Genomic DNA, 18,463 nt, shown 5'->3' with positions numbered 1-18,463 from the left:
ATCTTGAACAACATTTACGATGTTTCTTGTAAAACTTCCAAACATGTACGTGTCAAACGAGTAATGCAAATGATTGTCCTTTTGTGGATTCAGAAGATAAACCTACTGTGTGTTGAAATTTGAAGCCGTCCCAGTGTAAAGTAGATACCTCTCAATAATTTGCAACCGACAGCTGAAGTATGTTTATCTCCATTCTACCATGACGGCAACAGCGCTTTGAAAACGGTTCTCTCTTGCATTGAAAAACTGCACAGGATACAAAGGTCTGCTGTCTTAGAACATTCTGAAAAGGGTTCCCAGGTAGTTATATATGTAACACATATTACTAAAGTTCAACATTAAAAGACCCATAGTCACGAATTGTTCGAATAAGAGTTTTTTGAAAGGATGTTGACAAATAACCTCCAAAACATAGTCCGAAGATAGATGTTTTAATTTCATCGCAATCTGCTGAGCACTGTTTGGACTCTCAAAAGTAATTTCTTGAAAATCGAATATGGAATTTCCCATTCTTTGGGTTACAGGATGTAGAAATAGTTTTACAAATGCTGAACGATAATATTTCTCCAACAAACTTTATGAATTAACATTCTGCTATATATTTACATGTGTAAGTCTTATAAGTTAGTGGGGGGCACGGGTGGCCCAGTCGTCTGAGGCGCCGTGATTCGCTGTGCAGAGTTGCGTCCCTTGGGCACGCCAGAAACCTATGATTGTGGGTTCGAATCCCGGTTCACACCGGTTATGTTTCTAGGTTTGTCAGCACCATACCCGTGCTCGTGGGTTTCACCGAAGTGGTAAACGTCTGAGACCTACATCACTTCGGGCTTTCCTCCCACATTAAGCTGACACGCCGCGATATGACTGGAATAATGTTAAAAGCGGCGTTAAACCCAACTCACTCACTCACTCACTTATAAGTTAGTTAGCAATTATCCGCAGTAAATAACAAAAAAAATTACATGAATCTTCACCCTTAACTTGGATGTTCCAGAACTAAACCCACATCACGGTTACTCACACCTCACAACTGTCAATGGCTGCCAATGTTGTTGTTTATATTTTCCGTGCTTCAGCAAATTACAAGAAGCAGGATGACAACCCCGATCTATGATGTGGTTCAACATTAACCTGTAGATTTACTGGGATTGAGCCTGCTGGTACAATATGATTGCCAATTGAAATGAAGTATGACTGAACAGCCGCTTTTGAGGCTGCTGACGAGCCGGCATTGTACGATACGAGGGATTGCATGGTTTGGGACCTGTCAGTTTCAAGATTTCACGGTAATTTGACGCCAGCATGTGAAAGGCCCCGAGACAGTGGTTCGTGTATGTTTCGCTTATTGTGCATGTTCAGAAAAGAATTTCATCATGTTTGACAAGCTTGTGATCAAGCCCCTGTGCTGTGACTTGATGACAGTGATGTCGGGACATTTGTTATTTGTTTACAAGTCAGTTTTCGTGGCCTTTCGAAGGGAGGTGTGTCTTCTGAAGGACTTTCAAACTCCCTCATGCCAGTTCCTAACGTTGGTGGTTGACGGTGATGGCAATAAAACAAAAAGGTTTGTAAACATGTTGTCATGAATAAAAAAATATATAATGTTTTCTTTTACTTTCATTATCGTCTGTTTCAATTGGGGAAAGTACCTGTTCGTCACCAAACATATCCCTAACAGTTTCATAAACGTTATTATTTGTATGCAAAAGATATGACTGGGAAAAACTTTTAGTTGCTATATCTGAATCTCAACATCGAGGTCGGGGTTACCGCTACCACCATGGACGTCAAAATCGTTCGATGCCACACTTGCCGTATTTCCTCTATTAAACGATTGGCCGCCTATTAATTTCGCGGGAGACGTTGATTGTATTAGAGACCCAGCGTCTATAAGAGAAAATATCAGTATACAGTTCGTATGGGTGATCGACAGCCATTTTGGTATGACTCGATATGATTATAGGTCATCGATGTATTCATATGCGCAAAGGAAACCTCTTTTTAACCGACCATATGCCATGGCGGAATGTATCTTGAACTCAGGACACATTTACTCTCAGTAAAACTCTGAATCACCCAGAAACGTATATGGTGTAAAGATATGAACGAACATAGAAGCACAAAACAATGCATCAATATAAGCACGAGCAGTACAAGAAACATGGATGTCAACACAAAATCATTCTTATACTCAGTGAATATTCAGGCTAATCCACAAAAGTGAGTTTAGTCATAAAAGTGTCCGGAACTTAGGCAGGTTATACCCGAATACGCGATCAACAGAGAGTAGTGGTCAGTTGACAGGAATTTGTGTTTGTGACAGGGCATATTTCTGCGAACACCTGCTATGATCTCTCTTTGATACTTTCATACCCACATGCTCATGATACAATTGGAATCGTACAATGGACTCTAGTGGTTATTTCAACTCCTGCCTATATGTCACGTGACAGGTATTATTACAATTTATGTATATCATTTTGCGAATGAGTTTGCAATGAACTTTCCTTTTCAAGAAATAAAATAGTATGCAAAGATAAGGAAACCAACAAGTCGTAAAACTGAGATTAGAATAGGAGTGAGAGTATTACAACCTTCTATATACAAGCATGCATGGTATGTATTTGTGTTGCCTATATGTAAATGAGTGGGCGTAATAGGAAACATAGCTAAATGTGAATAGGTCTGAGTAAAATGGAGCTATTTTATCTGACCTATTGTGTGTGCATGTACAGCTAGGGCATGGGATGTTTGAAAGTAACCATGTTTGAAAGTAAACGTAGTTAAAGTAACTAATAAAAAAATAAACAAGTTTTCAGAAAAAGTTCCGGTTACAGCTGCGTATGGAAGCGGCTGGATTCAAAGAGACCCAAGGCGTTGTTTTGAAAATTCAAGGCAGAAACAGACATCAGCCTGTAATGAAAGTAAAAACTGTGTCATACATATCATATATGTATATATGAACATTAAATGATACAGTGTCGGTAATGTAATGTATCGCCTGACTATTTCCGTGAAAATAGATGCTTTACCTTCTCTCAATTTAACAACTGCCTTGCTTTCAGATAGATATTTCTTTTGAATAATGAAGGGTTTTTTTAAGCTGTTTTTTTAATTATGTAGCGTCAGTTTGCCATACCAGAGTGAAGGGACGTCCCCCGAGACGCGTGTAAAGACGTCGCATATTGGTGATGATGTCTACCTTCCCGTCGTCCTGAATTCTGCTGGCGATGTTGAGAAGCAGCACCAGAAGTCTTGTCTCGGTCATGGAGCTTAAATAGGAGACAATGATAGGTTGGTTCAAGTTGCATAACTAATGAGTCTAGTATAAACGCAGGTTAATAGTATGGCGTTGTGTTTGCTGTATCTATGCTGACAGGCTTACATCACTGTTTCTATCCCACATGACACATTTACGGAAAAAATCCTTCTTTGAACCATAGGACATTGTTTCTAAACGCGGTGAACATAGATGTAGTTGCATCTCCATTTTCAAAGGTTCAGGACAATTTGTCAAAAGCGAAAGCAGACACGAACGTTTAGGCAAAATGTAGGGGTCCCCATGGGCACCAGGTGTGCTCCCATCCTTGCTGATCTGTGTCGTTATGAACATGAATTGGAATATCTGATCGGATGGGTTAAATTAAAAGACATGGGAATTTCGCCAAGATGTTTAAGTCAAAGAACCGATTCTCTAGAAAAACTAGAAATAACAGACACAGTGAAACTGCCTCATCTCTTTTCATATTTACATGAACATCCAGAGTGACAAAAACCTGTCCACAAGACTGTATGATAAGAAGATGACTTCAACTTTCCAATCGTCAATTTTTCCTTCATGTCGAACACATGGTAACCAGCTATTTGATAGTGACTTGTAGCCTTATGCTTATGATATACTTGTACCCGGAATCGTACAATCGACTCATTTTCATAACAAGGAAAAGGGTAATGTGGCTTTTCTTAAACATGAAAAGATGACATACCGTGAAACGATTGTACAAGGATGTCGATGTAGCGCAAGCAAGGAGTCGATCAAAGCCATCCCACTGTGATCTCGAACACTTCCTGGCAAGTGGTGATGCTGAACAGTGAAAGTTGCATTGTCCTCCTGTAGTGACAACAGTGTACAGATCAACTACACACACAGGAAGAACAAACACACATGCTTAAGGGATTGATGCAGAATAATTTATAGTTTTGTTTGCTCGGTAGTTTATAGAAATCAATAGTAACGTAGGTATACAAAAAAATTCATAAGACTTTAAAATAAAACTTTTGATCAACTGTCTTGGTGTAACTTCTACTTTGCTCAAGAAAAGGATTACTTTTGAAACGAGATCAATGGTGTCGACGTTTACGTCATCCATTATGATAGTGCGACTGCGCATGCTTGCTGTGAGTCTTGATGTTGTGACAGAGGATTCTGCTGATGGAAGATATGTCTGCAACAGAAACAGTTCATGAATGCGTATTGTCATCTTTGTGTTCATCTTTGTTTGTTTGGAACGCGAAACAAGAACTACAATCTTCCTTTTGTACCTGATTGTCCTGTGCCCACGTGACCAGATTGCGAGACCTAGTCTTGTAAATTTGATTCCAAACTTCCTCTGTGTCCGGAAGTGACGTCAAGACGTAGAACCCAATTGTGGATACATGTGACTGACAACACAAACATAATACGATAAATCATCTTTGGTTAATTACAATGTTGCCATTTCACATTGAATCCATACGTGTAGTCACTGCCTGCACGACATCTTCATTGAATGGAGTAAGCATAACCAATGCGTTCGTTTGTCTAATAATCCCTCCACCCTATAAAAACATAACCGTCATAAACCAACAGACGGAAGCGAGTGCAGACCAAGAAAAAAAACACATTTTGTTTTACTAGTATTTACTTACAGGCATTGAAACAACGATGTCAATCTCAGTATTTTCTGGAATAGACAATATTTCATATTATTTATCTTGGTCGCAATTGTGCAATATTACTCTTGTTATAAATTATCAACAATTATTTGATGAGCAGAAATTAGAAGATCTAACAGTGAATAATTAATATTAGTGCAGAACCTTGTCTTCGAACACTTTACAAACCATAACAGTTAAAAGGGTAACGTTTTAACAGGTAATGTCATCCATTACAAAGTAGAAAAGATACCAAAACACTGTGCTTATTTTTAATTGTCCTATGGTCGCGGGTGGGGGTGGGGGTATATGTTTTTTCAGGAAACACAGGACATCGTCTCCTTGTAATATTATCATCTACTCACGGGCAGGAGTACACTGAAGCACCTGTAACAGACACAATCTGGGCATGAGGAAATATACTTTTCTTTCCTTGTTCAAATGTTCAAAACGGCTGCATTACATATTGAAGAGAGGTTTCTTTTGAACCCCTGACGATTGAAATGTTTCATGAATACCAACTCTTGTACAGTATTAACAAACAACATACTTATATATACTCACACGCAAAAGAAACGCAAGTGGTTTTAAGCAAATAGGTAACAAACACGGAACCATAAATTGATACGAATTTTAGCATGTAGTGAAGCCTGATGGTGTTATCAATATTTTTGGTTGCATTTTGGAAGCCCCGAGTAAAAACGCACCATAAAAAACGAATCGCCAAACCGCACCATTTCAATGAATATGTGGGTATCATGCACCCATTTCTCACCGATTCTTGGACCTACCACTCCTTGGTCAACAATGCCACGCCTAACTCAAATTCAGAGAAACCAGGCTATCGGACGTTTGGAAGCTGGAGAGTCTGTCCAAGATGTTGCCCGTCATTTCAAAGTTAACATAACCACAATTTACCGTCTCCAGCATCGATACAATGCTACACAGACCACAGATGACCTCTCGGAGCTGTCGTCCTAGGGTCAACAAACCTAGACAAGATCGGCAGATTACCCGTCATCCGTTCCTAACTGCAAGTGAAAGTGCTCGACAGACCATAGGAACACATAATCGACACATTAGCCGGGACACTGTGATCCGACGTCTCCGTTCCAACAAACCATGTGCTTTCTGAATGTTGGTCAAGGTCGGGGACACGGCGTCACTGCTCAGCGGTATGTCGACCAAGTGATCAGACCCCACGTTGTTCCATTTCTTGCACAACATCAACAACACATTTTCAAGCAGGACAACGCACGTCCCCATGTTGCCAGAGCTACCATGGCCTTTCTGCATCAACACAACATCCGTGTTCTACCGTGGCCAGCCCTCAGCCCTGATCTGAACCCCATCGAACACTTGTGGGATGAGGTTCAAAGGCGTCTGCACAATGTGCGCCCAGTCCCTACAGCTGCCGATGAACTACATGTACGCACAGCTGCTCTGGATGTTTGCAGGAGGATCCCTAGGGCCTTCACAAATCGTCTGATCCACTCACTGTACAGGAGATGTGTCGCAGTGATCAATGCTAATGGAGGTCACACCAGGTATTGATTGACATTTTAGGTATTGACCTGAAACTGTGTAAGCCTTTAACATTTGAAAAAAAAACCAATAATGTCATCTGCCTTTTAATCCATTAAACTGTCTGTAGTCACATTTTTGTCAATCTTGCCCTATTAGTATTTCTTGTCTTTACTGTTGAAAATAAATAACATGTATACTGCATACTCGCCTTGCGTTTCTTTTGCGTGTGAGTATATATATATATTACCTCAAGATGTTGTTGTACAGTCTTGTTTCCCATCGTGAGGTTAGCAAGGTGGCCAAGATCCACTCCCTTCAGCGTACGGGAGTCCAGAGTCATGTCTCCGTCTGCCGCCGCCCTCGCCACCGCCTGGTACACGAACAGGTACTGATCCTGTTGGTAAGATTCATCAGCGCTAGAGTGAATGTGAACTTGTCAGATAAATATGGTGTTTATATCTCATCGGAGGATTTCGGGTGCAGGCAGGGGACACTTTTTTGGCATTATTTTTGACGTATGTTCAATAAAAAGTAAACACAATTTACGGATAACAACTTGTTTAATACCGTAAAGGCAACGTTCGGTATAGATCCTTATACCGTCAGTCTTGCTTGACAATGGTATAAGGATTTTTACCGAAGCGTCGCCTTTGCAGTATTAAAGAAGTTGTTATCCATAAATTGTGTCTACTTTGTCATCCGTCAACTTCTAAGTAATGCCCATCAAACGATTCGTATGTTCATTAGTTAAGCCACATGCCTAACCACATCCTATCTTATCTTGTTTGTCAAGCTTAAGTTCAACTTTTTGGTAAAATTACCTATTTTTGACTTTGCCAATACAAATACAGTTTCATAAATTTCCCATTATCCGCTACATCGGTGTACAATTGAAACAAGATATACATAATCGTCTTCAAGCTCCTCAGCTACTCGGCGTCGCGTAATGTGTATTAACATTGACTAAAGATGTATGTGATGCTCTCAGCCTGAACATAAATATAACGATTATCTCACGAAAATGTTTCCGTTGGGCGTTTAAGGTAAAATAGAGGTGAAATTTGAATGAATGCGTCACTGATGAGACCAGCAAATTATTATATGATATTATATTATTCATTCTTGTAAATATTAACAGGTGATACAAAGATCTTTCTGTTCATCCGTTTAACCTATCACACATGTGCATTCAACACTAACTTTTGATTGTATCATGCCTTTCCTCTGACTTCTCGAGTTGGAGACGAAGCTGACAACGTCCGCAGTGCCCTCTGTTGTAGCCTGCTCCACGAGACTATCAATAGCGATGTACGTGCCTGTCTGGCCAATGCCGGCGCTGATTGAGGATGATACAAACAGTATAGATACACATGCTATGTGAACACGACATGTCAAAATAGTAATATTCACTGAAAATTGACACGTTGCTTACACTAAAATTTATTTTATCAAAACAAATCTCTCAAAATGAAATGTGTTCAGAAATACCCATTGATTGTTTCGAATAAGGACTACCATTCGTCAACACGCACCTGCAGTGAACGGTGATTGGATGCTTTTGTTTTCCAGCTAGTTCCTTGATCTTCCACCTGAACTCCAAGAATGCATACATATCTGGAACACTACGATCCAGCCAGGTTGTAAAATGGAAATGACGCACGTGTCGCTTCGTTGTCTTCTAAATAATACAATATTGATATACTATGCGTTAGACGTTCAACAATGTTGTCAGGTGGTATAAAGCTGATGTGCCTGATTCGAATCTTAGTACTCTTAGTGAGTGAGTGAGTTGGGTTTAACGCCGCCTTTAACAATAGTCCAGTTATATCGCGGCGTGTCAGCTTAATGTGGGAAGAAAGTCAGAAGTGATGCAGGTCTCAGACGTTTACCACTTCGGTGAAACCCACGAGCACGGGTATGGTGCTGACAAACCTAGAAACATAATCGGGGCGAACCGGGATTCGAACCCACAATCAGAGGTTTCTTCCGTGCCTAAGGGACGCAACTCTGCACAGTGTAGTACTCTTAACTTATAAGAGTTCAGGCAATGCAATGCTTCTAAATAAAGGCATGTTTACCTTCTTGTGTTGCACAGTCAGGTTTGCGAGTGTGTAGTTTGCAAGACATGTTTCTGTCTCCATGGTTACCGTGATGTCACCGTATGAGACCTGGTCTTTTTCCGGCCAGTAACGAATACAATTCATCTGCAATAGAACAGTACCAATGTTTCTACGTGTAAAATGCTATAAAAGCCGCAAAGTGGTATTTTGCAGATAAGCGCAGGCATCCATGTTTGTAAAGTGAGCTACTGCAACGTCACAATATCAGCTGTAGACCATGTGTATGACGTCACGGGTAAATGTTTGTATGACGTCACGGGTAAATGTGCAAAGGGAGCGTTGGGCATCCAACACAACAGGTGTAAAGCCACCCGGTGTTTGTTATCAACTCAATACCAAGAAGACATGAAACAATGTTAACTTAGTGTTTGTCTACGCAGAGAAAGCATCTCCATTTAAGGGTCACGTGTTTTGTGATCATAAATTACAATCTCAGGTTTTGCCTTGATAAAGATTATTGGTTTATCAGCATTATATCCATTCTCCTGGGTTTCGCCAAACTGGTGAACATCTGTATATGCAAATTCTACCATGACCTTGTAAAAGCCTCGACTTTAAACAGACAAATTGAGAAGTTTCAATTCACACTAAAAAACCTGTCTCAAACAGCTGATTGGACGCCCGCATCACCATAAAGATAATATTTATTAAAAAAAATACTAACTCATTTTTTGTAAGCATTTTAAAATATTGATATTTTAATTTTTAATGAAACACAGAATAAGGACAACAATCAACATATGTATGGCAAAATATTCTGGGCATGAAACACCAAAACAATCGACAAGGAGAATGTATTTTCAAACCTTTGCATTTTGCGCCCAGTCGAATCTGTTTTGGCGGATAAACGACAATGGTTACTCTTTTGCGTTGACGTTATATATTTTATGAACTTATTTAATATTACAAACCTATAAGTTTGGCTAACTACTATTTCGTCTATTCCTACCTTGCCCCCTTCCTCGAGTCCCGTCACCATGACGATCGTAGTGCATCCTTCCCGCCAGATCATCCTCCAGAAATCCTCAACAACATCGGGCTTGTAGGGCCCTTAAAACACATTGTGTCACGAGTAGCTTTTATCTAGTCATTAACGATCACATACTGATTCCGCAAATCAGTAAACAAGTTTGTTTAAAATTTGTACCAGCGGCAAAGCCTTATATAGAAGAAAGGAATGTTGGTATGTATTAGAATACTCTGGTGAAAAGAAAGCAGTTTTAACAAAAGAATATGTTCTCTAAGCTGCGACAAATAACCATATCAGTGTTTGGTTTTATTGTCAAATTCTTTCACAAGGTATTCAATAGTTCTTCTATTAAATGTCAATAGTATTATATGTCATACCTTGTGCAGCGATGTATTTCCTCTCAGTCTTGTAGCCCTTAAACAATGTCAGCAGGAAAGATGAAAGTGTTTAAATCATAACAATCCCTAACAATCGTTCAGTAACTATACCAGTATTGCAGCAGATAAAATGTTAACATCAAAATCAAGAGTTTCTTTTTTGTCTTCTTACAACTATTTAATTATGTCATGCCACTAACGCAGATAAATATTCGTCACTCACGTCCATGTAGCTGGCATTGATGTAGTTGCTGGTCTGGCCATCGTTTAACACCACCCGGTTGTAGTCATCTAAGGCAAAGAACAACTGTTCATGTCTCAGTTTGTGTTTGTGTTTGTGTATAAGTTTATGACTAGATTTAAGTTAAACTTACATGGGTAGTACGATTGAAATCTGTTTTTCCCTTTGTTTTGTGGTAGCTGGGAGTCCTTGTAACGGTGCAGGAAGCCATCTGGCAAATTCTGAAAATAAATGAGACAAAAACCGGAGTGTATCATGTGTGTCGGCCTACATCACTGCCATGTGTTTACGAGTCATTACTAAAATTAATAAAGAATATTGTGTTCGACAAGAAAGCTGATAATTACATTTATAATTTATAACAACAACAGAAGCTGTTTGGTCTTGAATACTGACCTTAAATTCCTCCTCTGCTTCTCTAGGATGTTCCTCAGGTTGATGTACAAAGTCCTCCAGATCTGACAGTTGAATCATTCGACGACCGACGCAAAGGCTATGGCGGGTAGGATAGTTCTCATGTGGATGACCACTCTCTCTCAACAGGCCGTGAATAGGGTCAGTGTAGCTCTCCTCTTCGGAAATAGTCTCATACACAGATGTTTCTGTAATCGTGCGTCCACCCGATTCGTGATTCACATTTGTTAGGCCTGGAACTGATCCATGTTCGCTCTCATCTCCAAGCCGCTCATAAACACTCTCTGAAAGAACATATAGTCGTATCTAAACAGATTGCTGAAGGAATATTTCTCACCTGTAGACACAATGTTTTCCTCCATCTGCAAGGCACGGGTGTCCCAGTCGTCTGAGGCGCAGGAATGCACGGTGCACAGTTGCGTCCCTTAGACACGCCAGAAACCTATGATTGAGGGTTCGAATCCCGGTTCATCCCGAATATGTTTCTAGGTTTCTCAGCATCATACCCGTGCTCGTGGCAAACTTCTAAGACCTGCATCACCACGGATTTAACTACCACATCAAGTTGAGACGCCGTGATATCGCTGGAAAAATGCCTAAAGCTGCGTTAATCGCAGCTCACTCACTCACCCAATAACATTTCATTGGCAATGAAGTAAAATCTCATTGGAATATGTTAACGACATTTACAGAACTAAACGTATTTTCTAAATTTATACCCTGCGTTGTTTCTTGTTGGAATTCAGGTTGACTCAGTTGTGAATAGTGCAAGTCAACCCCACTTGATGGTCTCACTGCAAATAAACCGAAGTCAATTTCATATTTTATTATATTTTAAAGTGTGAAGTACTGTATTCATTGATTACAATGCAAACCATATCAATAACACTTTTGATCCGTATTACAGTAGTAGTAGTAGCAGCAGTAGTAGTAGTAGTATTAGTAGTAGTAGTAGTAGTAGTAGCAGCAGTAGTAGTAGTAGTAGTAGTAGTAGTAGTAGTAGTAGTAGTAGATGGAATTGAAAGAAGCAGCAATGGATTCAAACAGAAATGACATACACTTTTAAGGTTTTCTTATAAGAGCCAAGGATTTGAGATACAATCTCAATGTCAGTGTTGATTTTGGTGATGGTTCTTTACTCCTGGATGTTAATGAGTACTGAGTGTCAACCAAGCGAGGTGACATATCAAGTGACTCAGTTTTTCAAGGAGAAGTTTTCTAAACGATCACTGCATCCAGTTTATGTGCAGTGTGTTGAGAAAATCAGCAACCTTGTAGAGGCCTTCGCTAGAATGAAGTAGGCTGGCATGGTTTTCTGTTTGTTTTCTGTTTGTTGCTTAGGACCAGTCATTTCCCACGATGCCGTCAATGTGTGATTTTGTATTGAATGTAAATATGAAATGTAAATTATGCAATGAATTTAATGAGACTGTACAACACAGTGTCAGTGGATGCCCAGCTTTGCCACAAACACAGTATCTCAAGAGACATGATGAAATTTCTCGAACGTTTTATTGCCATCTTTCCAATGCTTGTAGTATTGACACAGAGGTCCATCCATGGTACGACCAGGAATATGTAGAGGGTGTTATGGAAAATGATCAGTACAAAATTCTTTGGAATAGGCCCGTATACAGCCTCAGACCTATCCAGGCCAACAAACCTGATCTTGTCCGTTTTGATAAATCCAATGAAATAATTTATATCACATACACTTGAGAAACCCTCAGAAAACTCAACACCACACTCAAAGAATATCAGACCTCTATAAACAACTAGACCTGAAATCAGCTATTTCCGAGCACATCCTCAAGCACCAAGGCCATAACATCATGTGGGAAGCCACCAAAGTCCTGTCTACCAACAACTGGCGACAAAGAAAACTACAAGAAGCCATTGACATCAGGAGACACCAGCCAGCCATGAGCCGTAATCAGGGAATCTATTTGCCCAATGCTTAGGATTTATTGCTTTGATCTTTGTCAATGGTAATTATCTAGCTGGCTTCCATTTGTGTATTGTCATTTCCATTCTGTTACCTATCAGTGTTAATCATCCCAGGCATCCCGTTTGCCCATTGTCCATTGCCTATTAGGAGTGTTGGCGCTCCTTTTGTCAATTGCTTATCACATATAAGCGCGAATTATCTATTGGCTCCCCTTGTTAAGTTTCCACCTTTGTTATCGTATTGCTTTTGTTGTTTATACAGGTACAAAGTTATGTTCTATGCATCATATCATCTATTCACTTGATAAAGGAGTAAGTATATACTCCGAAAGGTTACATCCATAGATTTTCTTCCTTATGTGTATCACTTCTCCACGCCTTTCAAAGATTTGATGTGAATGCATAGTTTTACACAAGCATCCCCTTAATGAAATGGATTAAAACATCTAGCAATTTCTTAAATCGTTTCGTAAAAAAACATAATGCTCATTCATTAAAAAACAGATGCTCAAACATAGAAAGAAATGTGAAGATGATTTAAATGTTATTCATATGTTTGTTTCATACTTGTACAAAATAGTCACATGTTCCGATGGTGCTCTTTTGATTGAACCATAAAGCATGTTGAGGCCCATGTCATTCCAACGGGTAATGCTGAACTGTTTCAGATGAATTATCGACACATTGGTCACATAGAGGGGATACCTCCTTGTCAATAGTCCTGCAGGCATTCAATGCACGATGACCAAGACGAGGTATAGTCAACGTCTTCATCACGCCTCGTACGACGACGAACTTTACAGATGTGTTTAACTGTTGGGCAAAGTTTGTGCATATGTCGTCCAGTGGGACCGACATCCTACAAATCTTGCCACGTTATGGAGACCGACTTTGCAATGGCATAATTGAAATACTTTTGTAAGGACAGAGTTAAGAGTATTTACTTCATCATTGTGAACCATTTCGCGAATTTAGATTAGTTGTATTTGACCGAAATATTTCGTTTTGGCTGAATTTCGTAACGCTATGACAATGTAATGTGAACAGGCTGATTCTTTACAAATGCAACGTATCATAGACCAGAGTAGCTTCCCGTTAACAGTAGTGAGCTGGCCTATTGATTGTCGCAAAAGATATTGACTGACGAAGTTATCTTTGTGCTTTATGACATTGTCTTGAAAACATACATAGACAGTTGAATTGTGCCTATTCAGTAGCAAAACCACTATCGGAAATAAAAAGCCAAACCATATTACCTGTTGTTGCTGTCTCATACTTGATATTACCATAGCAAAATACAAGTATATCTCTCATAATTAAACGTAATATTTATCTGAACAGACAGTTGTAGGTGTATATGTACATTGATGAGAAACTCAGCACTGACCTGAACCCGACCTACAGATCATGATGCCAGTTGCACGTTGACTTACCTTCAGAGTTGTGTACGGTTTGATGTGCAGACTCCTCTGCTGTACGTTTCCTACTTTTTCTGAAATAGAGTGATTCTCATTTTTCCGGGACCTACCAAGAAATCACAGGACAAGAGAGGTTGGCCTGCACAATGTGAATATGCAGGCCAAGACACGTGGATATGCGAATGGAGATTTATTAAATCTAGGTGTAGATGTTGATAAATGTTTGATTGAAAATAGAGAGAACTACTTTGGAATTTATTATTTCAAAACAGTCAGACAATACTTTAAAAAATATAGGAGAATAAATAAAAGCAACAAAACCATTTCATGGACCGTTCTTCCAGATTTATTATTGAAGTTAATTTATCAGACGGGTCTTTTCACCAATATCTAATACAAGGCAGGTGAAAAAGGCAGGGGGTGAACTATAAGCGACACAACACTTAATACGAGGGATTCGCGAATATTTAGAAAACTGACCTGATTCGGACGATGATGAGAACAATCAGCATGGCTATCAGTACTATGGCAACTGCACCTGCTGCTAGAGGTATCACAGCCGAGTAAGCTGAAACACAGAATGGAAGTATTAACATTAGTGATTATTTGATGTTTTGGGCCAATTTATGAAGGACACTGTCGTAAAAAAAGATGAACTTGTTTGTCGTTTTCATGAAGCAGGTACATACATGAAATCTACAGAGAGTGTCTAAGTTGAGTACCTACAGACAGACAATGTAGTGACAGTCTCTTCTCGAGTGTCCAACTGCAACAACTAGCTAGCGCTGTAGATAGATGCAGTGGCCGAGCAATCGCATCCAAAAGTGGGAGAGATATGACAATCATTATTGAGAGAATATGCGGGAAAGACCAAATTTGACCCCATGTATGAAATGGAATTGTCCGACATTGCCGAGGTCGGATTCTACGGGTAGGTATTTTAAAAGATTATACATTTTATCGACATCCTAAAGAGGCTGGATATAATACTGATATCTCATGATATGAAATAAACGTCGTTGTTTATCGAATAATAAAACTGTTATTTCTTAACTTTACCTCCATTTCTGAGTGGGAGACCATCGCAAACAACTAGGAAGCAAAAGGCTGCACGTCCCTTACAAGTCAATGCAAGTCATGGGACACAACACAATTACGGCACAAGTTAACCTCGAAAAGCTTTTTTCTACCAATTTTCAATTTGTTTTAATTCTTTTACAATGGCAGATGGCAGGTAACCATAATTTGTTCCAAGCACCTACGGTATTCGGTAATAACATCAACAGTTTAAATCATAAGTCCCAAGCACGAGAATCTGATGGCACACAATTTCAGTAGCGTGTATGGCCACCATGTTGGTTGACGACTGCCACACAACGCCTCCGCATGGACCTTGTGATGCTGGTTAACACATGATTGGGAAGACGACGCCATTGTTGCTGCAAAATGGTGCCAAGATCTTGCAAATTCTGTGGTTGGTTCTGGAGAGTGCGCATACACTTCTGCCAAGAGCATCCCAGATGTGTTCGATAGGATTGAGGTCGGGAGACGTTGACGGCTAGTCCATGACGTTGACTCCCGCATTCTGAAGGAAATTCCTTGTCAAAATTGCTGTGTGGGGTCTGGCATTGTCGTGTTGGAAGATCAAACCGGGTCCATGTGCTGCAATAAAAGGCAGAAGTTCTGGTGCCAGCACCTGGTCGCGGTAAGCAGCAGTGTTGAGGTTGCCACGGATGACAAGAAGCCTTGAACGTGCATTGCCACAGAAAGCACCCCACACCATGACACTTCCATCTCGAAATCAGTCAACTTCCGGTACACAACACTGGGCGTAACGTTTATGACGGCGCCTCCACACCCTCGCCCTACCATCAGCAAATCGAAGATGAAATCGGGATTCATCACTGAAGACGACTTGATTCCAATTCCTCTGAGTCCATCGTAAGTGTTGCGGTGCCCACAATTGACGTTGACGTCTGTGTAATTGAGTAAGAATCGGCCCGCAGTATGGCCGTCGTGCTTGAAGGTGAGCAGTTCTCAGACGGTTTCACTCAGTCTACCCCTAAACAGTTCATTTCTGGTTGATGTAGCCGTCAAAAATCGGTTACGGAGGTGACGTAAGACAATCTGACGATCCTCTGCATGTGACGTCACACGTGGTCGACCTGGCCGAGGGCGATCAGCGGTGGTACCCGTTTGCTGTTGACGCGTCTGTAAATCATAAACAGTCCGTCGACTACAACCCATCGTCCTTGCGACTTCAGCTAAGGACGTTCCCGTCTGCAACATGCCGATGGCACGTTCACGTTGCACATTTGAATGGCGTGGCATGACAAATGGCCGTAAAGACTTTTGTTTTCTTGTGTTTTTCTTTTTTTGTTAATGACTGCTAACAAGTATGGCTGAAAACACGTGCGGTATTATGGCCACGTGACCAGTTGCACGTGAAAAACCACTTTTGCCACTATAGTGCTGTGCACATGATTTAACTGATCGATTCACCTGCACAAAAACGGGTGATATCTGAAGACAATACGTGGCCATTACTGTTTAAATACACAATAAGGGCCCACAATGATAACTTGTCAAAATGTTAAAATTTTAGGATTCTGAAGTTTTGAATTTGGTTCAGTATATAATCTTTTGAACATAATCACAATGGTGTGTATTTGGTATTTTTTGCATCAAATTCCAAAAGACCTCCTCCCCTGTATCCACCTCTGTACCTAACACCCTGGTCCACAGTCTCAAGGACACACTCCACTGAATGGAGAACACTACACCTGATAGTAAGACCTCACCTGTATCACACTTGTCTCCCCGCCACCCTGGTCTCCAGTCTCCAGATCATACACCACTGACTGTACAACACTACACCTGACAGTAAGACCTCACCTGTACCACACCTGTATCCCTGCCATCCTGGTCTACAGTCTAAAGGACACACACCACTGACTGGACAACACTACACCTGACAGTAAGAACCCCTTACCTGTTTCATATCCTGCCACCCTGGTCTACAGTCTCCAGGACACACACCACTGTCTAGAGAACACTACACCTGACCGTAAGACCTCCTCACCTGTTTCACGCCCTGCCAACCTGGTCTACAGTCTCCAGTACACACACCATTGACTGGGTCACACTACACCTGATAGTAAGACTTCCTCACCTGTATCACACCTGTATCCCTGCCACCCTGGTCTACAGTCTCCATGACACACACCACTGACTGGGTCACACTAAACCTGATAGTAAGACCGCCTCACCTGTTTCACACCTGTCTCCCTGCCACCCTGGTCTAGAGTCTCCAGGACACACACCACTGACTGGGTCACACTACACCCGACAGTAAAACCTCCTCATCTGTATCACACCTGTCTCCCTGCCACCCTGGTCTACAGTCTCCAGTACACACACCATTGACTGGGTCACACTACACCTGATAGTAAGACCCCTTCACCTGTATCACACCTTTCTCCCTGCCACCCTGGTCTCCAGTCTCCAGGACACACACCACTGACTGGAGAACACTACACCTGACAGTAAGACCTCCTCACCTGTATCACACCTGTCTCCCTGCCACCCTGGTCTACAGTCTCCAGGACACACACCACTGACTGGACAACATTACACCTGACAGTAAGACCTCCTCACCTGTATCACATCTGTCTCCCTGCCACCCTGGTCTAGTCTCCAGGACACACTTCACTGACTGGACAACATTACACCAGACAGTAAGACCTCCTCACCTGTATCACACCTGTCTCCCTGCCACCTGGTCTACAGTCTCGAGGACACACACCACTGACTCGGGCACACCACACCTGACAGTAAGACCTCCTCACCTGTATCACACCTGTCTCCCTGCCATCCTGGTCTAGAGTATCCAGGACACACACCACTGTGTGGGTCACACTACACCTGACAGTAAGACCTCCTCACCTGTTTCACATCCTGCCATCCTGGCCTACAGTGTCCAGTACACACACCAGTGCCTGGGTCACACTCCACCTGACAGTAAGACCTCCTCACCTGTATCACACCTTTCTCCCTGCCACCCTGGTCTACAGTCTCCAGAACACACACCACTGTCAGGGTCACAGGAGCTGTTCAGACAGTGGCAGAATTTGTCGCAGAAATTGCCATATGTCCCAAGACTGCACACTGCACATACAAGGAGGGGGAATTCACATATGTCACTTTAAAGCCAAACCTCGTTAATTCAAATGCGGATCATTGAGACAGCATGAGTAACAATATTACAAGACGTATGGTGTTTGAGTTAACCTATTCTAATTGTATGAGCGATTCAGTAACAAGGTAAAATCCCTCATCAACTGCCTTAATCACACCAAGACTTCTCCAGTCACTATACTGCTTTGAACATTAATAATATTAAACATGAACGCCAAACAATTACCAATAATAATAATTACCAATCTTGATTATCGCAGAAATAAATTGCAGTGGGCAGAAGAGACAAAAATATTAGTGAAAATGATATGAACGGATCAAGTATTTGTGTTTTGCCT

General features: G+C 41.1%; 1 protein-coding gene and 2 long non-coding RNA genes across 3 annotated transcripts; all 3 read right to left on the bottom strand.

Annotated features, from left to right (window-relative positions):
- Positions 1-1,956: 1,956 nt before the first annotated feature.
- LOC124150344 (receptor-type tyrosine-protein phosphatase epsilon-like) lies at positions 1,957-8,629 on the bottom strand. The gene is made up of 11 exons (XM_046522333.2): positions 8,520-8,629; positions 7,974-8,119; positions 7,642-7,777; positions 6,689-6,835; positions 5,280-5,301; positions 4,909-4,943; positions 4,543-4,662; positions 4,329-4,445; positions 3,987-4,111; positions 3,140-3,272; positions 1,957-2,913 (listed from the first exon to the last, which is right to left on the bottom strand). Exons 1-11 carry the CDS (start codon positions 8,580-8,582, stop codon positions 2,860-2,862), a joined length of 1,098 nt encoding a protein of 365 aa, XP_046378289.2. The 5' UTR covers positions 8,583-8,629; the 3' UTR covers positions 1,957-2,859.
- An 887-nt stretch (positions 8,630-9,516) lies between these two features.
- LOC124150362 lies at positions 9,517-10,329 on the bottom strand. The gene is made up of 4 exons (XR_007218135.1): positions 10,283-10,329; positions 10,132-10,199; positions 9,909-9,945; positions 9,517-9,611 (listed from the first exon to the last, which is right to left on the bottom strand). It is a non-coding gene; the product is annotated as an uncharacterized LOC124150362 (long non-coding RNA).
- Positions 10,330-11,288: 959 nt separating this feature from the next.
- Positions 11,289-14,489, bottom strand: LOC125372257. Its single transcript, XR_007218048.1, has 3 exons — positions 14,409-14,489; positions 13,944-14,002; positions 11,289-11,357 (listed from the first exon to the last, which is right to left on the bottom strand). It is a non-coding gene; the product is annotated as an uncharacterized LOC125372257 (long non-coding RNA).
- Between the last annotated feature and the right edge of the window lie 3,974 nt (positions 14,490-18,463).

Source organism: Haliotis rufescens, unplaced genomic scaffold (assembly GCF_023055435.1).
Source record: "Haliotis rufescens isolate VD_foot unplaced genomic scaffold, xgHalRufe1.0.p SCAF_4, whole genome shotgun sequence".
NCBI lineage: Eukaryota > Metazoa > Mollusca > Gastropoda > Lepetellida > Haliotidae > Haliotis > Haliotis rufescens.
Note: the sequence above shows the minus strand (reverse complement) of the source record. Positions and strands in the feature narration are given on the sequence as shown.